The following is a 24,593-nucleotide window of genomic DNA, read 5'->3' as shown; positions in this document are numbered from 1 at the left end:
TATACACTTCAGATTGTTGTCTGGCCCCTCCAAAAACAACAGGTTTGGCTGTATAGGGCCCTTTAGGTCTATATGGGTTTTATGTCTTGGAAGTAGCAAAATGTCCCTATTCAGTTCAAGAATATGAGATTTAAAAACTAAATTTAAGAACAGAATTCAAAGTATATTAGAAAATTGCATGGGTTTTCATTATAAATTGATAACACATGATGCAGATATTATTAGACAATCCCTTTTCTTATACAATGCCTGTCCCAAAAAAAGTTGCCACCAAAAAAAAAGGTCACACACTCTAATATTTTGTTGAACCGCCTTTAGCTTTGATCACGGCACGCATTCGCTGTGGCATTGTTTCGTTAAGCTTCTGCAATGTCACAAGATTTATTTCCATCCAGTGTTGCATTACTTTTTCACCAAGATCTTGCATTGATGATGGTAGAGTCTGACTGCTGCACAAAGCCTTCTCCAGCACATCCCAAATATTCTCAATGGGGTTAAGGTCTGAACTGTGGTGGCCAATCCATGTGAAAATTATGTATCATGCTCCCTGAACCACTCTTTCACAATTTGAGCCCGATGAATCCTGGCATTGTCATCTTGAAATATTCCCAAGCCATTAGGAAAGAAAAAATCCATTGATGGAATAACCTGATCATTCAGTATGTTCAGGTAGTCAGCCGACCTCGTTCTTGGAGCACATACTGTTGCTAAACCTAGACCTGACCATCTGCAGCAACCCCAGATCATAGCACTGCCCCCACAGGCTTGTACAGTAGGCACTAGGCATGATGGGTGCATCACTACATCTGCCTCTCTTCTTACCCTGATGCGCCCTTAACTCTGGAACAGGGTAAATCTGGACTCATCAGACCACATGACCTTCTTCCATTGCTCCAGAGTCCAATCTTTATGCTCCCTAGCAAATTGAAGCCTTTTTTCTGGTTTGTCTCACTGATTAGTGGTTTTCTTATGGCTACACAGCTGTTCAGTCCCAATCCCTTGAGTTCCCTTCGCACGTTTAAGTGATCGCCGATCATGATCATTCAGGATTTTTTTCCCACCACATTTCTTCCTCGAATACGATGTGCCCCCACTATCCTTACAGTTTTTAATAATGCGTTGGACAGTTCTTAACCCAATTTTAGTAGTTTCTGCAATGTCCTTAGATGTTTTCTCTGCTTGATGCATGCCAATGATTTGACCCTTCTCAAACATCTTTTCCACGACCACGAGATGTGTCTTTCGACATGGTTGTTTAAGAAATGAGAAGCAACTCATTGCACCAGTTGGGGTTAAATAACTTATTGGCAGCTGAAAGATAATCGCCCATGCAGTAATTATCCAATAGGAGGCTCATAACTATTTGCTTAGGTAAATCCAGGTGATAACTTTTTTTTGGGACAGGCAGTGTATGTTGGTGAATATTAATATGTAATTCTGTAATAAAGAAATGAATAGAGTTTTATGCGAGCCATAGAGTGGAGGGTCTTTTTTTTATAAACTGTGCAAGGTAGAGGAGTTACTAAATCAGAATAACGTGAGTAGCATGTGTTCTCTGTTTTGCTGCTCAGCGAGAAAGCCTCTTATGTGGAGAGCTTCTTGGACGGGCTTTGGGTTTTTATCAACATAACTGGTCATCTGATGTTCAGTGGCTGGAGCCTAAAGATTCATTAGTAGGCACAGCTGTCAAAAAGCATCACATCCTCAAGAGGCCACTTTTCAAAGATACGCATGTTAATAGAGCACTGTAAAACTGTATTACAGTGGTTTCATTATTTTTTCAAAAAAATATTTGCTGTTTTAATGGCGTTTTTGCAGGATTTATTTGCAACCTTGCCACTTTTACAAAAAGTGTGTGGGGCATGGGGAAAATGTAAAAAAAAACACACCTACACCATGCTGTGATTTAAAAAATAAATAAAAAACACTAAGGGAGAAAAAAACACTAGAGACCGTCTTAAAGCCAGCATGCTGCCCCTGAGAAGTGTTATATGAGAACTAATTGCTATATTTTGATCAAAAATTATATATTCTGTATAAGGCTACATTCACACGAACGTATTTTGTTTCCATGTCCGTTACGTTTTTTTTGCGGATAGGATGCGGACCCATTCATTTCAATGGGTTCGCAAAAAATGCAGACAGCACATCGTCTGCTATCCGCATCCGTATGTCCGTTCCGTAGCCCCACAAAAAAGATAGAACATGTCCTATTCTTGTCCATTTTGCTGACAAGGATAGGCATTGTCACAATCGATCCGCAAAGAAAACGGATGCCATAAGGAACGTCATCTCATTTACACGGTCCGATGCTTGGGCCAATTATCTGGAATTAGTGTTTCTATGAACGCTCGTTCCCAATAATCGGCTCCTGTAAAGGTGCCGCATATCACCTGATGTACAAGCGAAACGCTCATTCATTGTGTGAACTGATCTGAGGTGTGGACATCTCAATCATTGTTGCCAGGCAGCAGATTGTGTGTCTAAATGGGATAAAGGTTATCACTGAGTCTATGGCCGGTTCACATGGCTAATGCTCTTTATTGTGGTTCCTGACAGTTGCATTAGGCGGCCATTGGAAAAACGCTTGCACACCAGACCAGGACATTGCATGTGACACTTCGCACAACATCCTGACACTGACTAGCATGAAGACCTTGTATACGCTGCGGCAAGGTGGTAATGGAGGGGAAGAGCCTGTGAGCCCTGTGGACTATGAGGCCTGGTCACAACTTCAACCACTGCAATCACTATCGTTATGCCACTCTATCACACACAGAAAAAATGTATATATATTCCTTGGAAATATGTTTTTATAATGCCTGTCTTTTCACAATGTATCTTTGTCCATCCAATGGGCAAATGGGTGTAATGTTTTTTGTAATAGCTCTGTGATAAACATATTGCTTTGTTTGGTTTCTGTATCTTCTATGTTTCACAATATACAGCAGATGAAAAATGCCATTCTGTGATAAATCCACAGCTGTTCAATCTCGTTCCCTTCTCTATCCTCTGATAAATTATTGTTTTAGCTGACTTCTGTTCTACTTCAACTTTGATTTGATCATAAATCAGAAGATGGTTGAGCAGAGGTTAGAGAGGGACTGCAGAACTGAACCGCCTGACATGGTCTTCTGCAGCTGTTATGTACTGTGAAACATATGAAGCAAAATGAATGTGAGTGATGTTTGTCATATGGAAGAGGAGTGATGCATATTACAGATAGTAGGTAATATACAGGTTATGTTGTCTTTCAATAATAAAAATGGATCTAGAATTCATGCACTAGAATTAGTACTAGATCCCAGCTGCTTATTTTGTCTGGACATACAGTAAGCTCCAAGTGATACCATTCGGAAATCTGCAGCTGTAACTGGCTCCAGCCCCCTTTAGATTAAATTACATGAGGGAATGTTTCAATTTGCTACAAACAATAGTAATTTTTTTTACATGTTATCTACTTTTTTATCATAGACTATAGTTATGGTCCATCCTGCTAACCGGCTAAACACAAGTATAATGGCCCATTAATGTGAGGACATCTAGACGTAATCATAAACTGCACCAAAATGTATCACAATTTGTCCCGTGTTTTGGTGCATCCAGTTTTAAAGAAATCCTTTGTGCCTAGCGTGACAAGGGGTTGTGGCTTAGAAGAGCAACATGGTGCAACAGGAAAGGGTTAGTGGCCTTAGATGCCACATTTTATGCCACAATTCTGTTGTAAAATTCTGTCGCAGACTAAGCCAACCAATAGATGGCCCAGTTAACGTGTCTAGGCACGCGCCAAATGTATCATGCAGCTTCAGCCACTGTGAGAAATTTTGAACAAGTCTAGACAGCTGAAGTTTACGCCATATCCTCGATTAATAAATCTACCCCAATGTATTTACAAAATGATCAAGTGATCCAGCATTATTAGAGCTTAGCTTGGGTCTGTGTTGGGGTACTTTGCACAAACATTATCAAGTGTCACAGGTTGTTTGTTGCAAATTTGAAGCATATTTAAAGGGGTTGTCCAGCTTTTTTCCCCCAGCCAACTGTACCTTAGAAGAAATCCATACTCACCTTCTCCTAGACGCTCAGTTCTCGCTCCCTTGCTTTCTTCATTGGTCTTCCGGTTACCACCTCTCAACTTCTGTATGGATGGGGTGATATGTTGTGCTGCAGCCAATGACTGGCCTCAGCGGTGACATGTTCCCTAGCTGGACGTCACGGCTGGAACACATGCTGCTTAGGGACATGTCACCGTATGTGCCAAAGTTTACAGACGGGGGCTGGAAGACCAGAGAAGGGAGCCAGGAAGCCAGAACTGAGCGGTGTTGAACAGGTGATTGTTGATTTCTCCACAGGTACACTCTCTTCCCTATCAAAACTGGTATGAGTGGTATTAAAATGCAAAAATTCAAAAACGTCTGCACATTTAAGGCTAGTTTCTCACTTGCGTTTAACTTTTCTGGTATTGAGATCCAGCAGGGGATCTCAATACCAGAGAAAAACGCTTACTTTTTGTCCCCATTCATTGTCAATGAGGACAAAACTGAACTGAACAGAACCAAATGCAACAAAATGCATTCCGTTCCATTTAGTTGCATTCCCATACCGGACATAAAACTGCTACAAGCTTCGATTTTCTGTCTGGGAAAGAGGATGTGGAACAAAACGGGTCTGGCATGACACACAATGCAAGTCAAAGGTGCCGGATCTGTTTTCTCGGACACAAGAAATATGCTATTTTAAACATAATTCAACCGGATCCGTTAAAAGCAGATGCAGCCATTTGTATTGTCAATAATGGCAGTGTTTTGCTGATCCCTGCCGGAGGTGTGAAACTAGCCTAATAAGCCCAAAAAGTCACAATAACCCTATTTTGTGACGTTTCTAAACCAAACTTCTGGAGTGCAGAGTGAGATAAATTCTTCTTAGATTCTATTTATAAATGGGAATGTAACAATGAAACAGATGAAAACATACAAAAGCATTATTATAGAAGTTACTGTATTTCGTGCATTCATTCTTCCTATAAGCATTTATTATACATGGCCTCTGTCATTTCTATCCATATGTTTTTATAACTAGCCATGCTAAATACACAGATAATAAAGATCACATTCATGAACTTATATACATGAAATGACACAACCTTATCTGAACCAGAGATGGAATATACCGTCCTCATACCATAATCATTTACTATGGGAATAAATGGGTTTACAATGTGCATAATATTTACAACTTGTCTGGGCAACAATGGTGGAAAGATATGGCAAATCAATATACAAGAGCATACTAACCTAGGAAAATGTATGACAAATCACTATCTTTTATCTTGAGTCTGAAGACAGCAATTTATTACTTGTCTCACCAAGAGAACTTTAATATAACGTTTAACTAATTGCCCCATCTTAACTCAATGAAGATGCCAGCACTGATGAATAAAAGAAATGTTAAGGAAAACCCTAATTCAATTAGCGGCAAAAAATCCTTTATCTATTAGGGCATCTGTGTGATCCCCACCATGCCTTGACCCCTAAGGTTGCTGCCACACATTCAGGTTTTTTTATTCCGTTTTTGAAGCCAAAACCAGGAGTGAATTGAAAAAAAAATCATAAAGTTGTACCTGCCCTTAAAGGGGCTGTGCAAGAATCTGTGCAAGAATGGGAAGGAAAAGGGGGTTGGCCAGAAGATTACTTATGGCAGCTGTGGCGATTGGATCCCCTTTGCTTTTGCATGATCTGACATTGTCATGAAGTAAGGGTAAATAATGGCAAAAAGAAGAGAGAAAGGCGCTCATAGGGTGAGTAAGTCAAATAAACGTGCCCTTACATAGGAGAGGTGGTTTTCTCACCTAATTGGGTTGCACCAGATTGGGCGCAACCACAATAAAGGCCAAATGAGGATAGTTACTGGTTGGTGCAGCGGGACTTGTCCAATAACCTCAGGCGGGAGCCAGACCGCCGGTCGGGTGAATAATAATACTGGAGAGGCGCTGGACTATAGGAATCAAGCGAACGTGTGGACAACACAGGGCGCAAAATAACAACCAGGTGTCAAATAGATTTCGATTTATTCAGAGACGCTGAATAAATCTCTGAATAAATCGAAATCTATTTGACACCTGGTTGTGATTTTGCGCCCTGTGTTGTCCACACATTCGCTTGATTCCTATGGTCCGAAGCCTCTCCAATATGACGTAAGGGTAGCCTATCACCGCAGCGGCCATTGGTTGGCTTCAGCCATTTCAAACTGGATGTTTACATCGAGGGTGCGCAGTGGAGCATCGCAATCCTGGAAAAGAAGGAGTGCAGGAAAACAGGTGAGTAATCTTCCGTTTACGGGTCCAGGCAAGTGGGGTGGGAGGGGAAGGTAGCACACACCCCCCCTCCTCCACCCTCCTTCTTGCACAACCAGTTGAATACTTTCTCTCCTGTTATGATCCTCACATGATTTTGGCTTCAAAAACTGCATCGAAAAGCCTGGACATGTGGCAGCACCCTAACTAGATAAATGGTTCTTCCTGTTTCTTAAGGCCCTTTTACACAAGTAGATAATTGATTCGGTCGAGCGAAAAACAAGTGTTATTCGAGTCATTAATGTTCGAACGTCAACCCTTTAAATACGCAAAGTATCATGTAAGTGTAATAGATCATTTGTCCGGCAAACAGTTGCCTTTCCACCCACTGTGGAATCGTCTGGGCTGCAAACAATACCTGTTTACAGTTGTAGAATTCTGGATGACGACCGATAATTTAGGTGCCTATATCAGTGATGGCAAGATAGACAAACGAAATGGTTATCGCTTGTCGTTTAATCATTCAGTCCTTTTACACTACTTGATCATTGATCACTTTTGCTCTATTTCACGATTTTTCAAACGATTATTTACTCATGTAAAGGGAACTTTAGCAGGAAATAGCTCAAAGAGGGCTCATAGAGGAAAAGGGCATACAGGGAGCATATGTGGCAAGCTCCTTTTAGCCAATTATTGACATTTTGAGGTTGCCACTTAGTGAATGCAACTGGGCCATTGTATAGCGGTCTCTACTGGTGAGAAGTTTCCTTTAAATGTAACCCTTTTTTGTTCTTTGTTTCCAATTACACTCAAGACGGTATCTTTGTCGCCATTCTCTGCAGCCCCTATCCTTCCTCAGCTGAAGCCTTGCCCCTGGTAGTGGTGCACAGTAAAATATGATCACAATGTTTATCATCTGTGTAATCTAATAGAAGAAAATATTCTGACTGACGGTTCTGCAATCAACCTCTCCAGTCCAGCTTACAGTACATATGAAATGTTCACACTGAAGTTTCACTGCCCAACAGGTGCTGTAGAGAAGAACTCTGGTCAGGTCTTATTTCTCAGTCTAAGCTGACCTGCTTGGAAGTTATTCAATACCTGGAGTGTTTTTGTTTTGTCTGGTTATGTGTAGTATAGGGTTATTTAGAGTGAAAGCAAATATTTTCTCTATCATGAAGCTATCTTTTATGTTACCTCTAGATCATTATCACAAGACACCAAGAAGTGTTAGCCTTCTACTTATGCAACGTTGCAGAAGTGTTCTTGTAGTTGACTGAAATCCAGGCAAGTTTCAGGGTAAGGTGTAATTTTGTTTTAACCACAGCATTCCCTATCAGATGGTTTTTTTTATGGCCCTTTCCCTGATGATTTCCGCAAAGCATTATATTCATAGGCATGCATTGGCACTAAACATTGCTTATAAACTTTTTAGGATAGGTTAGTGTTGTATGGACATCTTCTAGTTATACTAGATGTCTAGTAGCCTTGATCTGCCGTAGCTCCTAATACATGCAAATGCAACCGTTATCATCCATCACTCATAGTTCACTCAAAGTATGAATCAGCAATAAAGCATATACCTTACTTCAGGTGCTGGGATTCCAACCACAATGCAGTCCAGTTGTACTCTACTTCCTTCAGTAACTTCCCTACTTTTTAATTTCTGAATAAAATTTGGAGGCTGCCCAATAGTTTCCTCTAAATAAAAAGAGGAACCCGTGTTGGTTTCACCTTCTAAAACCTCCTTTTCAATTTCTGGTGCTACGGCTTCCAAGCTCTCTGGATCTTCACCGACAGTAGCATCTATTTCTGTCTCTACTGGAGGACAGAGGGACCTCTCCCGATTTTCTGACTGACTGGTGTAATTGGAGATGTCTTCTTCAAGAGTTCCACTTTTTAAATCGCGTTTGCTTCTTCGATTTTTTAATGTTTTCGGTCTGATCCGCTTGGAGCTGTTGGCTTTAAATAAGGAAGATAGCTCTTCTATGAAATCTGCTGCTTTATTTAGAAACTCTTTCTTAGAATCCGACTCGGTTCCGTAAGGATTTATTCTCTGTTGCTTTTTCGTATCCTTAGTGTCGTCTGCTGAGTTCCGTCTACCTTTTAGGACATGTTCTTGGCGGAAGTTTTGTTGTTGGTCAGTAAGTGGTGGGCTGTTTGGAGTGGGAAGTGATGATTGTACAGAATCTTTGGCTTGTTTTTTCAGTTCTCTGGGAGGGCATTTAAGAATAGACTGCGCCTCTTTTTGTTGTCCATCCTGGTCAATTGATTGTCGTGCCAAATGTACACTTTGGTCTAATTCCTCCTGGCTCAGAAAGGCAGAAAGATCAGAAAAGTCATCTGTTCCTCCTCCTAACTCATCAACTTTGGCAGAGCAGAGGCTATGATGATATGAGTGGGAGGAGGAGATAGTTGAGCTTTGTTCACTGTTGTGATGTATAATAGATTCAGCTAAGTAGTTCTCTCTGAGAAGCTGGGAAATAGACGTACGATCTTCTATATTATCGTCTTGCATGCTGTTGATAAAAAGAACAAGGACCAACCACGTGAATATAATGGTGGCTTATTCTTCACTTATTAGCAATAGACTGAAGTGCATGGTATATTAATCTGATTACGTGGATATGACATATGGTAAACAGAATTAAATGTAAGAAGCTATGAAGGCATATTGACAACTGTATACAATCAAACTATTTTAGACAAAACACCTAAAAAATGGCTGGCTCAGAGTTACATGATTCTATTCACTTAAAATAAAAATTACAATAACAAATATTTAAAAAAAAACATTAATTCATAAAATAATTAATAAAAAACAGTCTTGGTCCCCTTCTTTATGATATGCTCAGATGCAGAGCTCACGCATATAACATTAGGGACGGTAATCTAGTGATCCACTCTTATTACTTATTTGTGGTGTACACTGGTATTAATACTGCATTGGTTGTATGTCACTGATAGAGATATGAACTTCATTATATGAATTAGCTAACAAAGCTCCCACATACTTTAGCTCTCAGACAACACCTTATCTTCTCCAGAGCACAAAGGTTCCATCCTACTGAAGAGAACATGCCTCCTTTGTACGTCATATATGCTTTTTCTGCTGTTAGTGAAAACTCCATTACAAGATGGCGCTTACAGCTAGATTTTTACATAGTTCACATATCACAGTTAGTAAAACAATGCACAATGAGCAGATGCTAAGTGTTATCTCTTTTCTTATTTTCATATTTCAGCCAATGTAACTATGCCACATGCCTCAGGGGGAATGCCTCTCTGATGTCTATATACACTGCTGTACTTCCTGTAATAAAGAAGAATTTGCTTTGACCCCAGTGTGTGTGTCACAGTTATTTTCTTTTGTGCACGTAAAACCTTTGGGTTACTATTAATTTGGAGTAGTAGAGCAAACCTAATCAGCCCCAAGTGAGATCATCTTTATCATCACTATATATTTCAGTGGCTCACCCTGATGCTCTTGAGATAATACAGTGGTTCCTACACAGTGAGTGATCCTACACAGTAGAAAAACTCAGTGGGTACACTGTACGCGAGAGAATAGAACGCTGAAAGATTGGAGAAGTCCGGCGTGGGTAAGATCTCAAAGCGCATGCGCGAAGACATTCCAGCCGGCAGAGCAAGCGCGATCAGCTCAGGAAGATGGATGAGTCTGGTAAGAGTGAAATATCTCTGATTATATAACAGTGGACAATAGCATTACTTGGAATATTGGTGGAAATATTGAACTGTGTAGTATGAGACGTAATAGCAGGCTCTGGTACAGAGTCGCTGCAGTGCAACATCTAAAGTGTTTCAAACAGATAAAACGAACCATTATTAATAATAAAAAGTATTTGGCAATATATTTATTATAAATTAATATTTACCGTAAGTGTTTTTATTTTCTTGATTTCCAGAGAACCCCTTTAAGGCCCCTGATGGAGCAGGCGATTGTCAGTAAGGAAGCATTCCTTCCTGATAATTGCAGACTGTTGCGGACTGTTGCGGACTGATAAAAGCAGACTGTTGCATTTACATGCAGCAATCCCCTCCACAGTACTGGGAGAAGTGATTTTAGAAAATCATTGTTTGCCGGTAGCAGAGGCTGTTTAGATGGCAAGATCTGCTGTCGACAAATGATGATTTAGGTGTCCGCATGAACCATCCTATTACCTGATGAAAGAGTGTTTCACTCCTTCATCGGGTAATTGGCGGCACCTTTACATAGGCAGATTATCACTGCCCTATGAAAAGACTTTCAGAGGCTTGTTTTGGGTAGTGTACCTCCTGGTGAGAGATCATTGACTGCTCGACATGCCTCTACAACACAGTCAAAGATATTTTGCCCAGTTGATAGACTCTGAGAGGGGGTGCATCATTGGATTGAGAGAAACAGGATGGCCATTTTCATGAATTGGCCACCATTCTAAGCTGTTAGCAGGTGTTGGGAGCAGTGGTTATGTGAGCGCATGCGCACAGTGAGAACAGGCTACAGATGGCCCAGACAGACCACAGGTGGAGAGGATTGTTTGATCAGCCGACAAGTACAGGCAGCTCCTACAGTTTCATTGTCTACCATCCAGACACAGGTGGCACCTTCATTACACACCCCTGTCTCTGCCCTTGCCATTCCAGGTGTCTAGCAAAAGGAAATTTGGTGTCACAGCACCCATTACGTGTCCTACCATTGACAACCTGCCATTATAAAGCTAGTTTCACACTAGCATTCGGCTGTCCGCTCGTGAGCTCCGTTTGAAGGGGCTCACGAGCGGACCCGAACGCTTCCGTCCAGCCCTGATGCAGTCTGAATGGATGCAGATCCGCTCAGACTGCATCAGTCTGGCAGCGTTCAGCCTCCGCTCCGCTCAGCAGGCGGACACCTGAACGCTGCTTGCAGCGTTCGGGTGTCCGCCTGGCCGTGCGGAGGCGTGCGGATCCGTCCAGACTCACAATGTAAGTCAATGGGGACGGATCCATTTGAAGATGCCACAATATGGCTCAATCTTCAAGCGGATCCGTCCACCATTGACTTTCAATGTAAAAGTCTGGACGGATCCGCTCAGGCTAATTTCACACTTTTTTTTGCCAATATAATGCAGACGGATCCGTTCTGAACGGAGCCTCCGTCTGCATTATTATGATCGGATCCGTTCAGAACGGATCCGATCGAACGCTAGTGTGAAAGTAGCCTAAGAATGTCATTAAGAACTATGTTCATCGTAAAGAAGAACAAGGAGTCCTGGAAGTAATGCTTTGCCCCCCACATCCCTGATCTCAACATCATCCAGTCTGTCTGGGATTACATGAAGAGACAGAAGGATTTGAACAAGCCTACATCCACAAAAGATCTTTGGTTAGTTCTCGAAGACGTTTGGAACAGCCTCCCTGCCAAGTTCCTTCAAAAACTGTGTGCAAGTGTACCTAGAGGAACTGATGCTGTTTTAAAGATATGGGGTGGTCACATTAAATATTGATTGGTTTCCAATTTCTTATTTGTTTATTTAGCATTTTGTTAATTGATAAAAAAAAAAAAACTATTAACACTTCTATTTCTAAAAGCATTTTTACTTTGCAGAATCAACCTTCCCCCTTATTATTCCTTGTACCAGTTGCGACTTGAAGACAGGATCAGGCCAGCCCTGCATATTCCCTTTCTCTAAAACATGAAGACATCTGCCATACATTTAAGTCTAAGCTGTAAGCATGAACTTGAGATGACATATATACTGCATGAAAGGTCACTAGGTAGGTGATTATGTTGGCAGCTTGAGTACAGTTAAGATCAGCATGTAAATGTTTCTTTTGACTAATGACAAGATGGAAACCGTATTCTAAAACGTACATTACTGACATAACATTCACTTTCTTTTTTTGTAAAAATGATAAGAAGGCAGAGTGAAACGTTTCCAATTAATATGTTTTCATAAATCTACACAATGTATTTAAAGTCAAAAAAGTTTAAAACGTATGTGTGCTTGATCATGCAAAACTATGTATCTGTGTGTCTGGGTAGGTTCAAGTTGCACTGTGCTTTGACTTATATTTCTGAATTGTTTCTTGTATTTTCAAAAACTGCATATTCCTGTACCTGTTTGTGGACCTGTTTTATCTCTCCCCTTTCTTTTTCTCAAACTATAAGGTGGGCCTCCATTTTAAGACATCCCCTAGGTTGTCCTAGCTGCTGAAAACTACAATTTAAACAGTTTGACATTTCATAAAAGTCTGTTCAGAGAGTAGAAGAAAACTGTCTATAACTTTTTTGAAAAGATCCTAGAAATATCAACCATAAACATATAAAAATGTATTCAGTTTTTGAACATTGGTACTTGGAGGTTGATATTTTAGTCCAATGGTGTCACTTTGAAGGCACTTTTAAATCCCAGATGTCAAAAAAAACCTTTTTAGCAGTTATCAGACATTCATTTATGTAGGTGAAACACAGAAACAATGCTATAACATCTAACTCCAGTGGATCCAACTCACCAGATACTTGATCAAGACAGCTGAAGAAGAAGAGTCCTGCCAGAAAGGAAATGGGCAGGGAATACTGCTCCAGTCTGTGCACGTGTGTGCACAGATTGGATATATAGCTGAGTCAGAGCCAGCAGCCCAGTACCGGAGCAGCCAGAGTGAAGAACCAGAGCCACAAGAAAATAAGTTATAGCCTTGTGGTCCCAGCGCAGAGTACTGGCAGCACAGTATCAGAACCAGCCGTATATTGGAGCAGGCAGTAGAAGTAAAAGTAGCTTGGGGGTGCATAAGCCACAGTGTAGCCTGAGATCACAAGAGAAAAGGGCACCTGCTGTATACGGAGACTAAGCCTTACCCCAGTCAAGATGCACTTTTTTGAGATTATGACTCTTTCAGGCTCATAAAACGCATGGCAATCCTGTTTTTTATTCATCCACTGTCAGGGTACAGCATGCAATAAACTCAGGATTTTCCACATTATAACCCAATATTATCCTATGCAGACAGCTTAGTATGGCATGGAGGCATCAAAAGTGTCAACTTTGGCTCATGTGCAAGGGGAACCCCAGTCCACCCTTGGACCACTATTCAGAACAAAGTCAAAGCGACAGACACCTTATTAGAACCAATGGGCTCCATTCTTACAACAGATTAATGCAGAGTGTTGTGGCTTCAGTTATGAACTAATGTCATAATGCAAATATAGCGTTAGATAAGTATTAGTATTTATTTAACCTCCTCATGACTTGTGCAGTATATGTACAGTTCATGGTGCTCAGGACACAGCAGGCACCTGGAGGTAGAGTCCATAATCAACGATAATGCTGATCACAGACAGTTATCCCCTCAGATGCTGTAGTCCCATTATCTGAGTGGTATTTTTCCAGGACCACTGCACTCTTGTGGACCAAACAGCCCCCCTATGCCAAGATTGAAGGACCCTTTCAGTTGCTATAACAGCCTTGGGCCTTCCAAAGTCGTCGAAACCTGCCCCAGAGAAGTTCCTATCAGGCAGTCTATGGGAGAAGCTATCAGACACATGTTAAAGTCCCCTAGAAGGACTTTAAAAAAGTATAAAAAAAGTTTTAAAAAGTTTAAAAAAATTTAAAACATATAAAAAATATAAAATCATCAAATCACCTCCTTATCCCCATTTTAAAAATAAAAATAAACAATAAAGATCTTTAACATCACTGCATCCCAAAATGCCTGTACTATTAAAATCTAAATGTAATAAAAAAAGTAAGAAAAAAATGCAATAAAAAGTGATCAAAAAGTCATACACTCTCCAAAATGGTATCAATGAAAACTACAGATCGCCCCAAAAAGAATGTGCCTCACACAGCTCCATAGATGTAAATATTAAAAAGCTATGGGCGTCAGAATATGTCGATGAAAATATTTTTTTTTAATTTAATAGTTTAGTTTAATGTTTAATTTTTTAAGTTGTAAAAAAATATGATGGAATTGCATTTTTTTTTTCAATTCAAGCTCACTTGAATTTTTTTCCAGCTTCCCACTTCATTGTATGCAAAAATAAAATGGTGCCATTAGAAAGTACAGCTTGTCCTGCCAAAAAAAAAGCCATCCTTTGGCTATGTTTTTACATCCAAAGGCAGGGAGTAAAAAATGAAAACAAAAGAATTGAATATCGCTGCGCCATGAAGGTGTTAATCCACTAAATGCTATACCAGACTTAAAAGAAATAGCATTGTCCAGTACAATATGTGCAGCTCCCTGACCAACAGGTGCATAATGTGTCTACACAGTTCCACTGGTGCACAGCGACTCTGCCACACGGTTCCTGGCACGTAATTTGTTGGTGACGATTTCTTTTAGCAAGAATTCTGGATTAACATAATTAATAGAATTAATCTTCAGTTACATGGAGAGCTGCAGTATGCGTAGATAGATACATAACATGCACATGTTAATTGTACGTTATTTCTATTACTTATAAAAAGGCAGCAATAAACCATAGTTCTATTTCAGAGGATTTGCTCCATTTTAGAAGTTTTCCGACCCCTGTGTAGGAAGAGAAGAAGCAAATGCTTATACTGTACTTCCCTATCCTAACACAATGTGATACTGGGAACGCACTCGCTGTCACCGAGTCTAAGCTGTCCCACATCGTTTCTTCCAACACAAAATCTTTAATTAGTTCACGTATAACAGGTGCCATCTCTCTTGTGTTACTGTCACTCAATGACATTTGCAGGCTTCGCACTGATAAAGGTAGGAACAGCCACATATTTGAAATGACAGCAGCTCATTGGCATCATATCATATCTATTAAAGGGAAACGATCACCTGCTAGTGCATTTTGTTGAATGTGGAGTCATGTAGTCTAGCACTAAAAGGAACACCGTGCAAATGACTGTGTATCGATGTACGTGGCCTTTAAACAGTCCGCTAAAGGATCAGACATCTTCTACACGACGTACTTTGTTCATAGTTTACTCTCGGAAGTTCAAATCTCTTAAAGGTGTTTCCCCATGAAAAATATTCTACAGTTTTCAAACCTGGATCTGAATACTTTTGTAATTGCATGTAATTAAAAATTTGGCACAGCCACTGAGTTATTTGAAAAAATGTATCTGTATAGCGCCACCTGCTGTTTGTTCTTTTTCTTATTTCTTTGTCCTGCTCACTGGGAAGACCGCACATGCTCAGTTTCATCGTTCAACTCCCTCTTGAGCTGTGATAGGGAGAGAGCAACAGAAGATAGACACACCCCCTGAAAAAGGACACTCCCTTGAGCTGTCAGCTTGATAAAAATCTAGCAGAGCAATGAATGGGGAGATCTCTGGATCCATGTGAGGTCCAGGGCTGGTTCTAGATTTGTTAGAAAGAGATTTTCATGTACTGTATGATGTCTGATTTACATTTCTTTCACATTAGTCATGGGATAACCCCTTTATTATTTTTATTTTCATCCTATGTATAGAAAGGTAGTATCAGTCCAGCTCACCTGCTAGGGTGCACGGAAGTGTGGTGTAAACATGCAGAAATGCTAAAAGGGAAAGCCAGCTTCCGATAAAACGTTGATCTTTATTAAAGTGTTTTAAAACCGGAAAAACTGTTTTGGATCTGAACACATAGATTCTTTCTCATGACCAAGTGTGTATAAATCTGAAATGCGTAGATGCTCTGCTGTTCTCTTTTTCTGGTTTTAAGATGCTTTAATAAAGATCTCCATTTTATCGGATGCTGGATTTTCTTTTTGTCCTTTAGCATTTTCATACTATGTATGAAACCCAGCTTCTACAATAAAGGTAAAATAGAAGTTTAAAGGCTACCTATCACTAAGAAAATGTCATCCCCTTTACTGGCACCATGATATAGAGCAGGGGGAGCTGAGTCTAGTTTTGTGTGAAAGGATTCAGTATAACTTGTAACTTATTGGTAGAAATGCCTGATTTTTCTGGGCTTAGGAGTCCCAAGGGTGGTCTCACTATATGAGCATGCAAAAGAAGAGATTTAAATGAACAAATTACAAATTATACTGAATGTTTTCCCATCAAACTGTATATAAATCTGCTCAGCTCCTCCTGCTCTATAGCAAGCTGCTGCAGACACTGTGTTCAAGGTGACAGGTCCCCTTTAGGATAGTTAAAGGGGTTGGCCACTCTCCATGTATTTGCTACTACTGTGTGGGAGGCATGGGAAAAGTTTATTTCCTAATATATGTTATTAAGCAGATCTGCCTATATTTTCTATAATCTGAAGTCACGCCCCTTGAGCCCCGCTCTTCCGTGCAGCCAGTTCGTCCATGGCTGCACGCGACATGGAGGAGCTTCGTCCATGCCAGCGGTGTAACTGCGCATGCGCTGCTTTTCCTCACCGCATCGCAACGCATGCCCAATTTTCCCCCTGCCACTGGCGCGCTCCTTGCTCCGACTTTGCTTGTTCTGTCTGTACAAGCTGTTCCTGTCAGAGTTCGGAGCGGGAGCCTGGTCGGAGCCAATCCCCTTTGCGTAACTCCAGAGCCCCTGTAAATATATACATGTGTATGATCGCGATCATGGTCGCGGGCGGGTGTGGGGGTTTAACCTGCCGCAAGTGCTTTAGCCTCACGTAAACCTAACCCCCTTCCCCATTTGGTGGCAATTTATCAGACTGAGGCAAACCATTTTGGATCTTGCACTGTATGTATAATCAATAGTCGGCTGGTATAGAAATATATACAGATTTATCATAAACATAAAGTGCACATACAGATATGTGGATGTGTGACTAATCTCCCTGAAACATTAGGGTTAATCCTGTCAGACATCCACTATATATAGAGACAATATATCACATAAGCATTGTTTGCTGTAGTTGATCAACTTTTTTTTTTTTTAAGTGAAAAATTCGCTTATGTGGTTGCCAATTTGGTAGTCCAGTATATAGGAGGAATATATCAGGATAATAGTTCAGATGATATTGCTCCTGATATTAGTTCAGTGCCGATATATATTGGTAATATATAAACCAGACTAATGTCCTTTTGACCATATCCTGGATGTCAAAATCACTTCTCTATCTGCGATGAAATGACACCTCAGGTCAGAGGCGTAGCTATAGGGCAGGGCTGGCCAACCTGAGGCTCTCCAGCTGTTGTAAAACTACAATTCCCACCATGCCCTGCTGTAGGCTGATAGCTGTAGGCAGTCTTTACATGCTGGGAGTTGTAGTTTTGCAACAGCTGGAGAGCCGCAGGTTGGCCATCCCTGCTATAGGGGGAAGCAGGGGAAGTGGTTGCTTTGGGGCTTTGACCCAGAAGGGGCCCATCCAGAAGGAGGAGGACTAAAAGATTTTGTCAGGGCCCCCTCAACAGTATTACACAATGAAATGATATGAAGTGACAGTATAGACAGTGTAGAAAACGGATGGAACAGTTGCCGGGCCTGGTCTGAGAGAGCGATCTTTACTAGCCACAGGAATGGGGACGGCATGAAAGGAAGGGGTCGCTAAAAAATTACTGGGGGAGGGGGGCCCCATTCAAAAATTTGCTGTGGGGCCCAGTCATTTCTAGTTACGCCACTGCCTGAGGTGCTGTTGTTACTATGGTATCACAGTAGGCCAGGGATGTCATGTGATCACTCCTCTGAAGATACTTGCTGTGATGCATGCTGGGATTTTTTCTTTCACTTTGCAGCAGCTCCGCCCACACAGTCTCTCATCTATGGGAGCATACTATGCTGAACACATTAGAAAAATGATATGTACACAGTATATACCTCATTATACTAATGCCTCTTGGCTTTAGTTATTATCTGGGGCCATTTTTTTTTTTTTTATGCGGATGGTGGCCAACCCCTTTAACAGCAGGGCTGTAGAGTTGTGGAGTTATAGTCAATTTTGGGTGGAGTAGGAATCAGTAGAAACTTAAAAATAACGCATATGGTAATTTGCAGCATATCTACTTTCATAGAAATTTCTGAAAGTTCACAAATTTTAATTATATAAATATATTTTATATTCCATCCATGTAAGGTCTGGATTTAAAGGAAATCTGACAGCAAATCTAACTACCGTATATGTAACCCAGTCCAGGGCTACACAATGCAAAACATACCTGTCTTAATATTCTGTGTATTTCCGAAGTGTATAAAATGTACTTTTATTCATATGCAAGTGTGGTCTAAAGATGCCCAGCGGGGCGTGCATAACTGTATAGGAGCCCAGGCACGCCTGTTGCTGGAGCTCAAGCCCTCCTCTTCACTTGTTCCCTGTACCTCCCCTTGCTCCATCCAGCCCACCCCCTCCACTACGATGTCACAATCCTACTTCAGCTCCGGCCGGCTAGCGAGTATTGTCCTTCACCGAAATAAACGGTCGGTGCTTGTGCATTAAATGCCCTGCGGTGGGCATTGGCCTCACCATACTTAGTGTGCATGTGCCCCGCTGGGCACCTTGAGACCACATTTGCATAAGAATAAAAGTTAATTTCCTGCACTTCGGAAATACACAGAATACAAATGCATAAAGGAGCGATCCGTACCATTGTAATGAATGGGACGGCTAGGGTGTAATTGCACCTGCTCACAGCTGCAGATGCAACGGCGAGAAGGTAAACAATGAAGGGGAGGCAGCGCTGGCACGGCGCGCACCTTCTCTTCAAACAGCTGATCGGCGGGGGTGTCGGGTGTCGGACCCCAGCCAATCTGATATTGATGACCTATCCTGAGGATAGGTCATCAATAAATATAACTTGGACAACCCCTTTAAGTAATTTTATATGAATTTCCTGGATTTGTTTCCTGTAACTTTTAAGAGACCTTTTGTTGAATTTCTCCAGGAATCTGTCAGCGTGCTAAATGCAGCATGCTGTAAGATTATTGAAAATGTAAAAGAACTGACCTATATTAAAACATAATAATAAAATGCTAATTGAATTTCCAATCAGAGGCATAACTTTCAGAGTTTCTAGAACCTGATTCAAATTCAGGAATAGGAACCTACAACTTCATTGCAGTTTACAGTTTTGGTATCTCTGGTAGATGAGCTGTGGCCACCTTAAGGCTATGTACACCTTTGGGGGCAATTTTTATTAATTACTGCATTGTACTCCTTTTGAGAAAAAAAATCTTTTTTTTTCAATTGGTCTTTATTAAAAATATTGAACCATTGTCTTTGTGCAGCCTTGAGTTTATCTAGTAGCAGGATCTGAATTTTCATTCTGTTCTTTTAGGTAGCTCACCTGATGAGCTCCTTATCTCTCATCTCTGATCTTACAAACGCTCATTATAGCTCAATTCATATGTTACTGATCGGAATGTGGCTTAAAGGGGAGTCTGTTACAAACTTTTCATGTTTTACACTGCTTATATTGCATTCTTGCACACACAATAATAATGGTACCTTTCTTGTTTTGGTCCCATTATGTAAAGCTGCAAAAACGAGGTTATAATGGTATGCAAATGAGGTCTCGCAAGGGCCCAGGGGCGGCATTTTTGCTGTAAGTGCCCAGGCCCCTCAGCGTTTTGCCCGCCTAACTCCCACCCAGTGTATTGTCTGGCCAGCCCTTTCATGATGTTACATAATTCTCTCCAATTCCCGAGATCCCACGCGTGCACCGTTCACTGTCAGGCTTGGGCATGCACAGTCTGATAACCACATTGACGCTGCTCACTGCTGTCTCTTCCCGATCCGCCTCTTCCATCTTTTCCATTTCATGCCACTAGCCAGAACATGTGCACTGCCGCAAACAAAGCCGATGCCCTCAGTGGTTATCTGAGAGAGAAAGCCCAGGTCCGGCGGTGAACTGTGCACACACATCATGAAAGGGCTGGCCAGACGATACACTAGGGTGGAGTTAGGCACACAAAACGCCTAGGGGCCTGGGCGTTTACAGCAAGAATGCCGCCCCTGGGCACTTGCGAACCCTCATTTGCATACCATTATAACCTCGTTTCTGCAGATGTAAAGAATTGGACCAAAACAAGAAAGGTACCATTATTATCGTGTGTGTGTGTATGCAAGAACGCAATATAAGCAGTGTAAAACATGAAAAGTTGGTGACAGACTCCCGTTAAATAAGTGTTTATAACCTTTTAGTAATTTAGAGATAAGGGTTATAACTGACCGGCACAGGTAGAAAATAAAATGTACAATTCACACAGCTAGACTAAGGGCTGTACTACACCAACAGATTATCTGACCATTTTTTGTCCAATCAGAACAATAGTTGGTGTGTAAGTGGCCATCTGACCAATGATCGGTCACAAAATCTGGCAGATAATCTGTTGGTGTAATCCAAACAGTAAGGGTCCATACAGACGTCCGTAGAATGGGTACGGATACGTTCCGCAACTTACGGTCCGCGGCTCCGCAAAAAAATAGAGCATGTCCTATTCTTGTCGGACAAAAATAGGAATCCTCTATTAAGTGGCGGCAATGTGCGGCGTCAGTGTTTTGTGGTCCGCAATATGCGGACCGCAAAACAGTACAGACGTCTGAATGGACCCTTAACCAAGACCAATTGAAAAAATTATTTTTAGCCCAAAATAAGTAAAATGCAATCATAAAAAAAATTGCCCCCGAAGTAGTACATTGCCTTTAAGACCCTTTTACATAGCCTGATGTAGCAAGCGATTGAGTGATAGCTAGTGCCTCATCCCCATACAGAATCATTGTTTGCCGCTGCTTAGACACCACGATTAAGCAATGATTAATGTGTCTGCACGAACTATGCTATTATCTGATGAACTCATTGGGTAATGAGCGGAACCTTTAGGCATCTTTCACACGAACGATACGGATTAGGTCCAGATGCATTCAAGGTGCATTCAGTGAAACTCGCACCATTTTGCAAGCAAGTTCAGTCAGTTTTGTCTGCGATTGTGTTCAGTTTTTTCCGCACGGGTGCAATGCATTTTGATGCCTTTTTCACACTCGTGATAAAAAACTGAAGGTTTACAAACAACATCTCCTAGCAACCATCAGTGAAAAACGCATTGCACCCGCACTTGCTTGCAGATGCAATGCGTTTTTTTCACGCAGCCCCAGTCACTTCTATGGGGCCAGGGCTGCGTGAAAAACGCAGAATATGGAACGTGCTGCAATTTTCACACAACGCAGAAGTGATGCGTGAAAAACAACGCTCATGTACACAGACCCATTGAAATGAACGGGTCCGGATTCAGTGCGGGTGCTATGCGTTCACGTCACACATTGCACCCGCGCGGAAAACTCGCTGGGTGAAAGATTATTATTATTATTGCTAACAAGCATTCGTATTAACGCTCGTTAGTGATAATCTGCCAGAACATTGGGCAGTATAAAGGGCCCTTTAGGCACCTTTTCCAAGGTGCTGCTGCATCCCCTGCACCAGGGGCGTTGCTAGAGTCTGAAGAGATCCGGGGCACGAGTCCACGTGAAGTCACGCCCCCACCCTATGAAGCCACGCCCTCATCACCACCAGTGAATGGGGGACTGCTGAATGGGGTTAATAACTACAGTGAAGGGCCTAGCCGTCTGGGCAACCCCAAAGATCATCCATAACAGTGCCATCCACAGATCCCCATAAGTGTCATCCACAGCTAGACTAAGGGCTGTACTACACCAACAGATTATCTGACCATTTTTTGTCCAATCAGAACAATAGTTGGTGTGTAAGTGGCCATCTGACCAATGATCGGTCACAAAATCTGGCAGATAATCTGTTGGTGTAATCCAAACAGTAAGGGTCCATACAGACGTCCGTAGAATGGGTACGGATACGTTCCGCAACTTACGGTCCGCGGCTCCGCAAAAAAATAGAGCATGTCCTATTCTTGTCGGACAAAAATAGGAATCCTCTATTAAGTGGCGGCAATGTGCGGCGTCAGTGTTTTGTGGTCCGCAATATGCGGACCGCAAAACAGTACAGACGTCTGAATGGACCCTTAACCAAGACCAATTGAAAAAATTATTTTTAGCCCAAAATAAGTAAAATGCAATCATAAAAAAAATTGCCCCCGAAGTAGTACATTGCCTTTAAGACCCTTTTACATAGCCTGATGTAGCAAGCGATTGAGTGATAGCTAGTGCCTCATCCCCATACAGAATCATTGTTTGCCGCTGCTTAGACACCACGATTAAGCAATGATTAATGTGTCTGCACGAACTATGCTATTATCTGATGAACTCATTGGGTAATGAGCGGAACCTTTAGGCATCTTTCACACGAACGATACGGATTAGGTCCAGATGCATTCAAGGTGCATTCAGTGAAACTCGCACCATTTTGCAAGCAAGTTCAGTCAGTTTTGTCTGCGATTGTGTTCAGTTTTTTCCGCACGGGTGCAATGCATTTTGATGCCTTTTTCACACTCGTGATAAAAAACTGAAGGTTTACAAACAACATCTCCTAGCAACCATCAGTGAAAAACGCATTGCACCCGCACTTGCTTGCAGATGCAATGCGTTTTTTTCACGCAGCCCCAGTCACTTCTATGGGGCCAGGGCTGCGTGAAAAACGCAGAATATGGAACGTGCTGCAATTTTCACACAACGCAGAAGTGATGCGTGAAAAACAACGCTCATGTACACAGACCCATTGAAATGAACGGGTCCGGATTCAGTGCGGGTGCTATGCGTTCACGTCACACATTGCACCCGCGCGGAAAACTCGCTGGGTGAAAGATTATTATTATTATTGCTAACAAGCATTCGTATTAACGCTCGTTAGTGATAATCTGCCAGAACATTGGGCAGTATAAAGGGCCCTTTAGGCACCTTTTCCAAGGTGCTGCTGCATCCCCTGCACCAGGGGCGTTGCTAGAGTCTGAAGAGATCCGGGGCACGAGTCCACGTGAAGTCACGCCCCCACCCTATGAAGCCACGCCCTCATCACCACCAGTGAATGGGGGACTGCTGAATGGGGTTAATAACTACAGTGAAGGGCCTAGCCGTCTGGGCAACCCCAAAGATCATCCATAACAGTGCCATCCACAGATCCCCATAAGTGTCATCCACAGATCCCCATAAGTGTCATCCACAGATCCCCATCAGTGTCATCCACAGATCCCCATCAGTGTCATCCACAGATCCCCATAAGTGTCATCCACAGATCCCTATAAGTGGGATGTATGATTGGGCTACAGAGAGAGAGGTGAGACGAGACCTGGCATCTTTAGTGACAATGGAGTGGGAGCTGGAGCAGGATTACCAACACCTCCTCAGCTAAATTCAGCCCCAATATACACTGCAGGAGCGCTGGGTGGCAGTCCCAGACCTACAACCCTACAGCTGGGAAGACCCAGTTGAGGTATCCCCTGCTTCACTACAAGCTGCGGAGGTAGGGGACCTTATAGACTGGTCCTGGGAGGACCCCCAGTCAGCGGGTGGAGATGGGACCGAGGTTTCTCCACCACACCTACAAGGATGCTGGGCAGCTGGCCCAGATCCCCAGCCACAGCCATAGTTCCCGGGAGTCGAAAGAGTCGGTCTGACTCCCCAGCGGCAGCTTACCCTACAGGGAGAGGAGACAACCGGTCTCTCTCCCCAGCGGCAGAGGGCGTTCCAGGGAGAAGAGCTAACCGACCTCTCTCCCCTGCGGCAGAGGGCATTCCAGGGAGAAGAGATAGCTGACCTCTCTCCCCAGCGGACGATGGAGACCAAGGGAGAAGAGGTAGCTGACCTCTCCCCCCAGCAGCAGAGGGTGTTCCAGGTAGAAGAGGAATACAACCTCTCTCCCAGTGGCAGATGGAGACCCAGGGAGAAGAGGTAGCTGACCTCTCTCCCCAGTGGCAGAGGGCATTCCAGGGAGAAGAGGTAGCTGACCTCTCTCCCCAGTGGCAGAGGGCATTCCAGGGAGAAGAGGTAGCTGACCTCTCTCCCCAGCGGAAGAGGGTGTTCCAGGGAGAAGAGGAAGCCGACCTCTCTCCCCAGCGGCAGATGGAGACCCCGGGAGAAGAGGTAGCTGACCTCTCTCCCAAGCGGAAGAGGGCATTCCAGGGAGAAGAGGTAGCTGCCCTCTCTCCCCAGTGGCAGAGGGCATTCCAGGGAGAAGAGGTAGTTGACCTCTCTCCCCAGTGGCAAATGGAGACCCAGGGAGCAGAGGTAGCTGACCTCTCCCCCCAGCGGCAGAGGGCATTCCAGGGAGAAGAGATAGCCGAGCTCTCTCCCCAGCGGCAGTGTGTTTACCCAGGAGATGATGTGGATGGCATCACTCTCCTGCAGCAGAGTCAAGCGGACCAGTTGAAAGAGGTTTTGGATTTATTTTGTCTGACTAACACAGGTCCAGACCAGTTGGGGGTCTGGTACCTGGTTAGTCTACTGTTGGGAGGGGAGAAATGTGACAGACTGATCTGTCACTGGGACTTCTGGAGAGGCCTGAGGGCTAGCCTCC

General features: G+C 42.6%; 1 protein-coding gene across 9 annotated transcripts in view; it reads right to left on the bottom strand.

The window, feature by feature from the left end:
• The window catches only part of MYPN (myopalladin), a 152,385-nt gene that overhangs the window by 50,751 nt on the left and 77,041 nt on the right, over positions 1-24,593 (bottom strand). For all 9 annotated transcript variants that reach the window (XM_044296590.1, XM_044296595.1, XM_044296592.1 and 6 more), the window contains one exon: positions 7,876-8,811. In XM_044296590.1, the coding sequence (XP_044152525.1) occupies positions 7,876-8,811 (936 nt within the window). The remainder of the gene's footprint in view (positions 1-7,875; positions 8,812-24,593) is intronic.

The sequence above is a fragment of the Bufo gargarizans genome, chromosome 6 (genome assembly GCF_014858855.1).
Source record: "Bufo gargarizans isolate SCDJY-AF-19 chromosome 6, ASM1485885v1, whole genome shotgun sequence".
Taxonomy (NCBI): Eukaryota; Metazoa; Chordata; class Amphibia; order Anura; family Bufonidae; genus Bufo; species Bufo gargarizans.
This window is presented reverse-complemented; position numbering and strand designations above follow the sequence as displayed.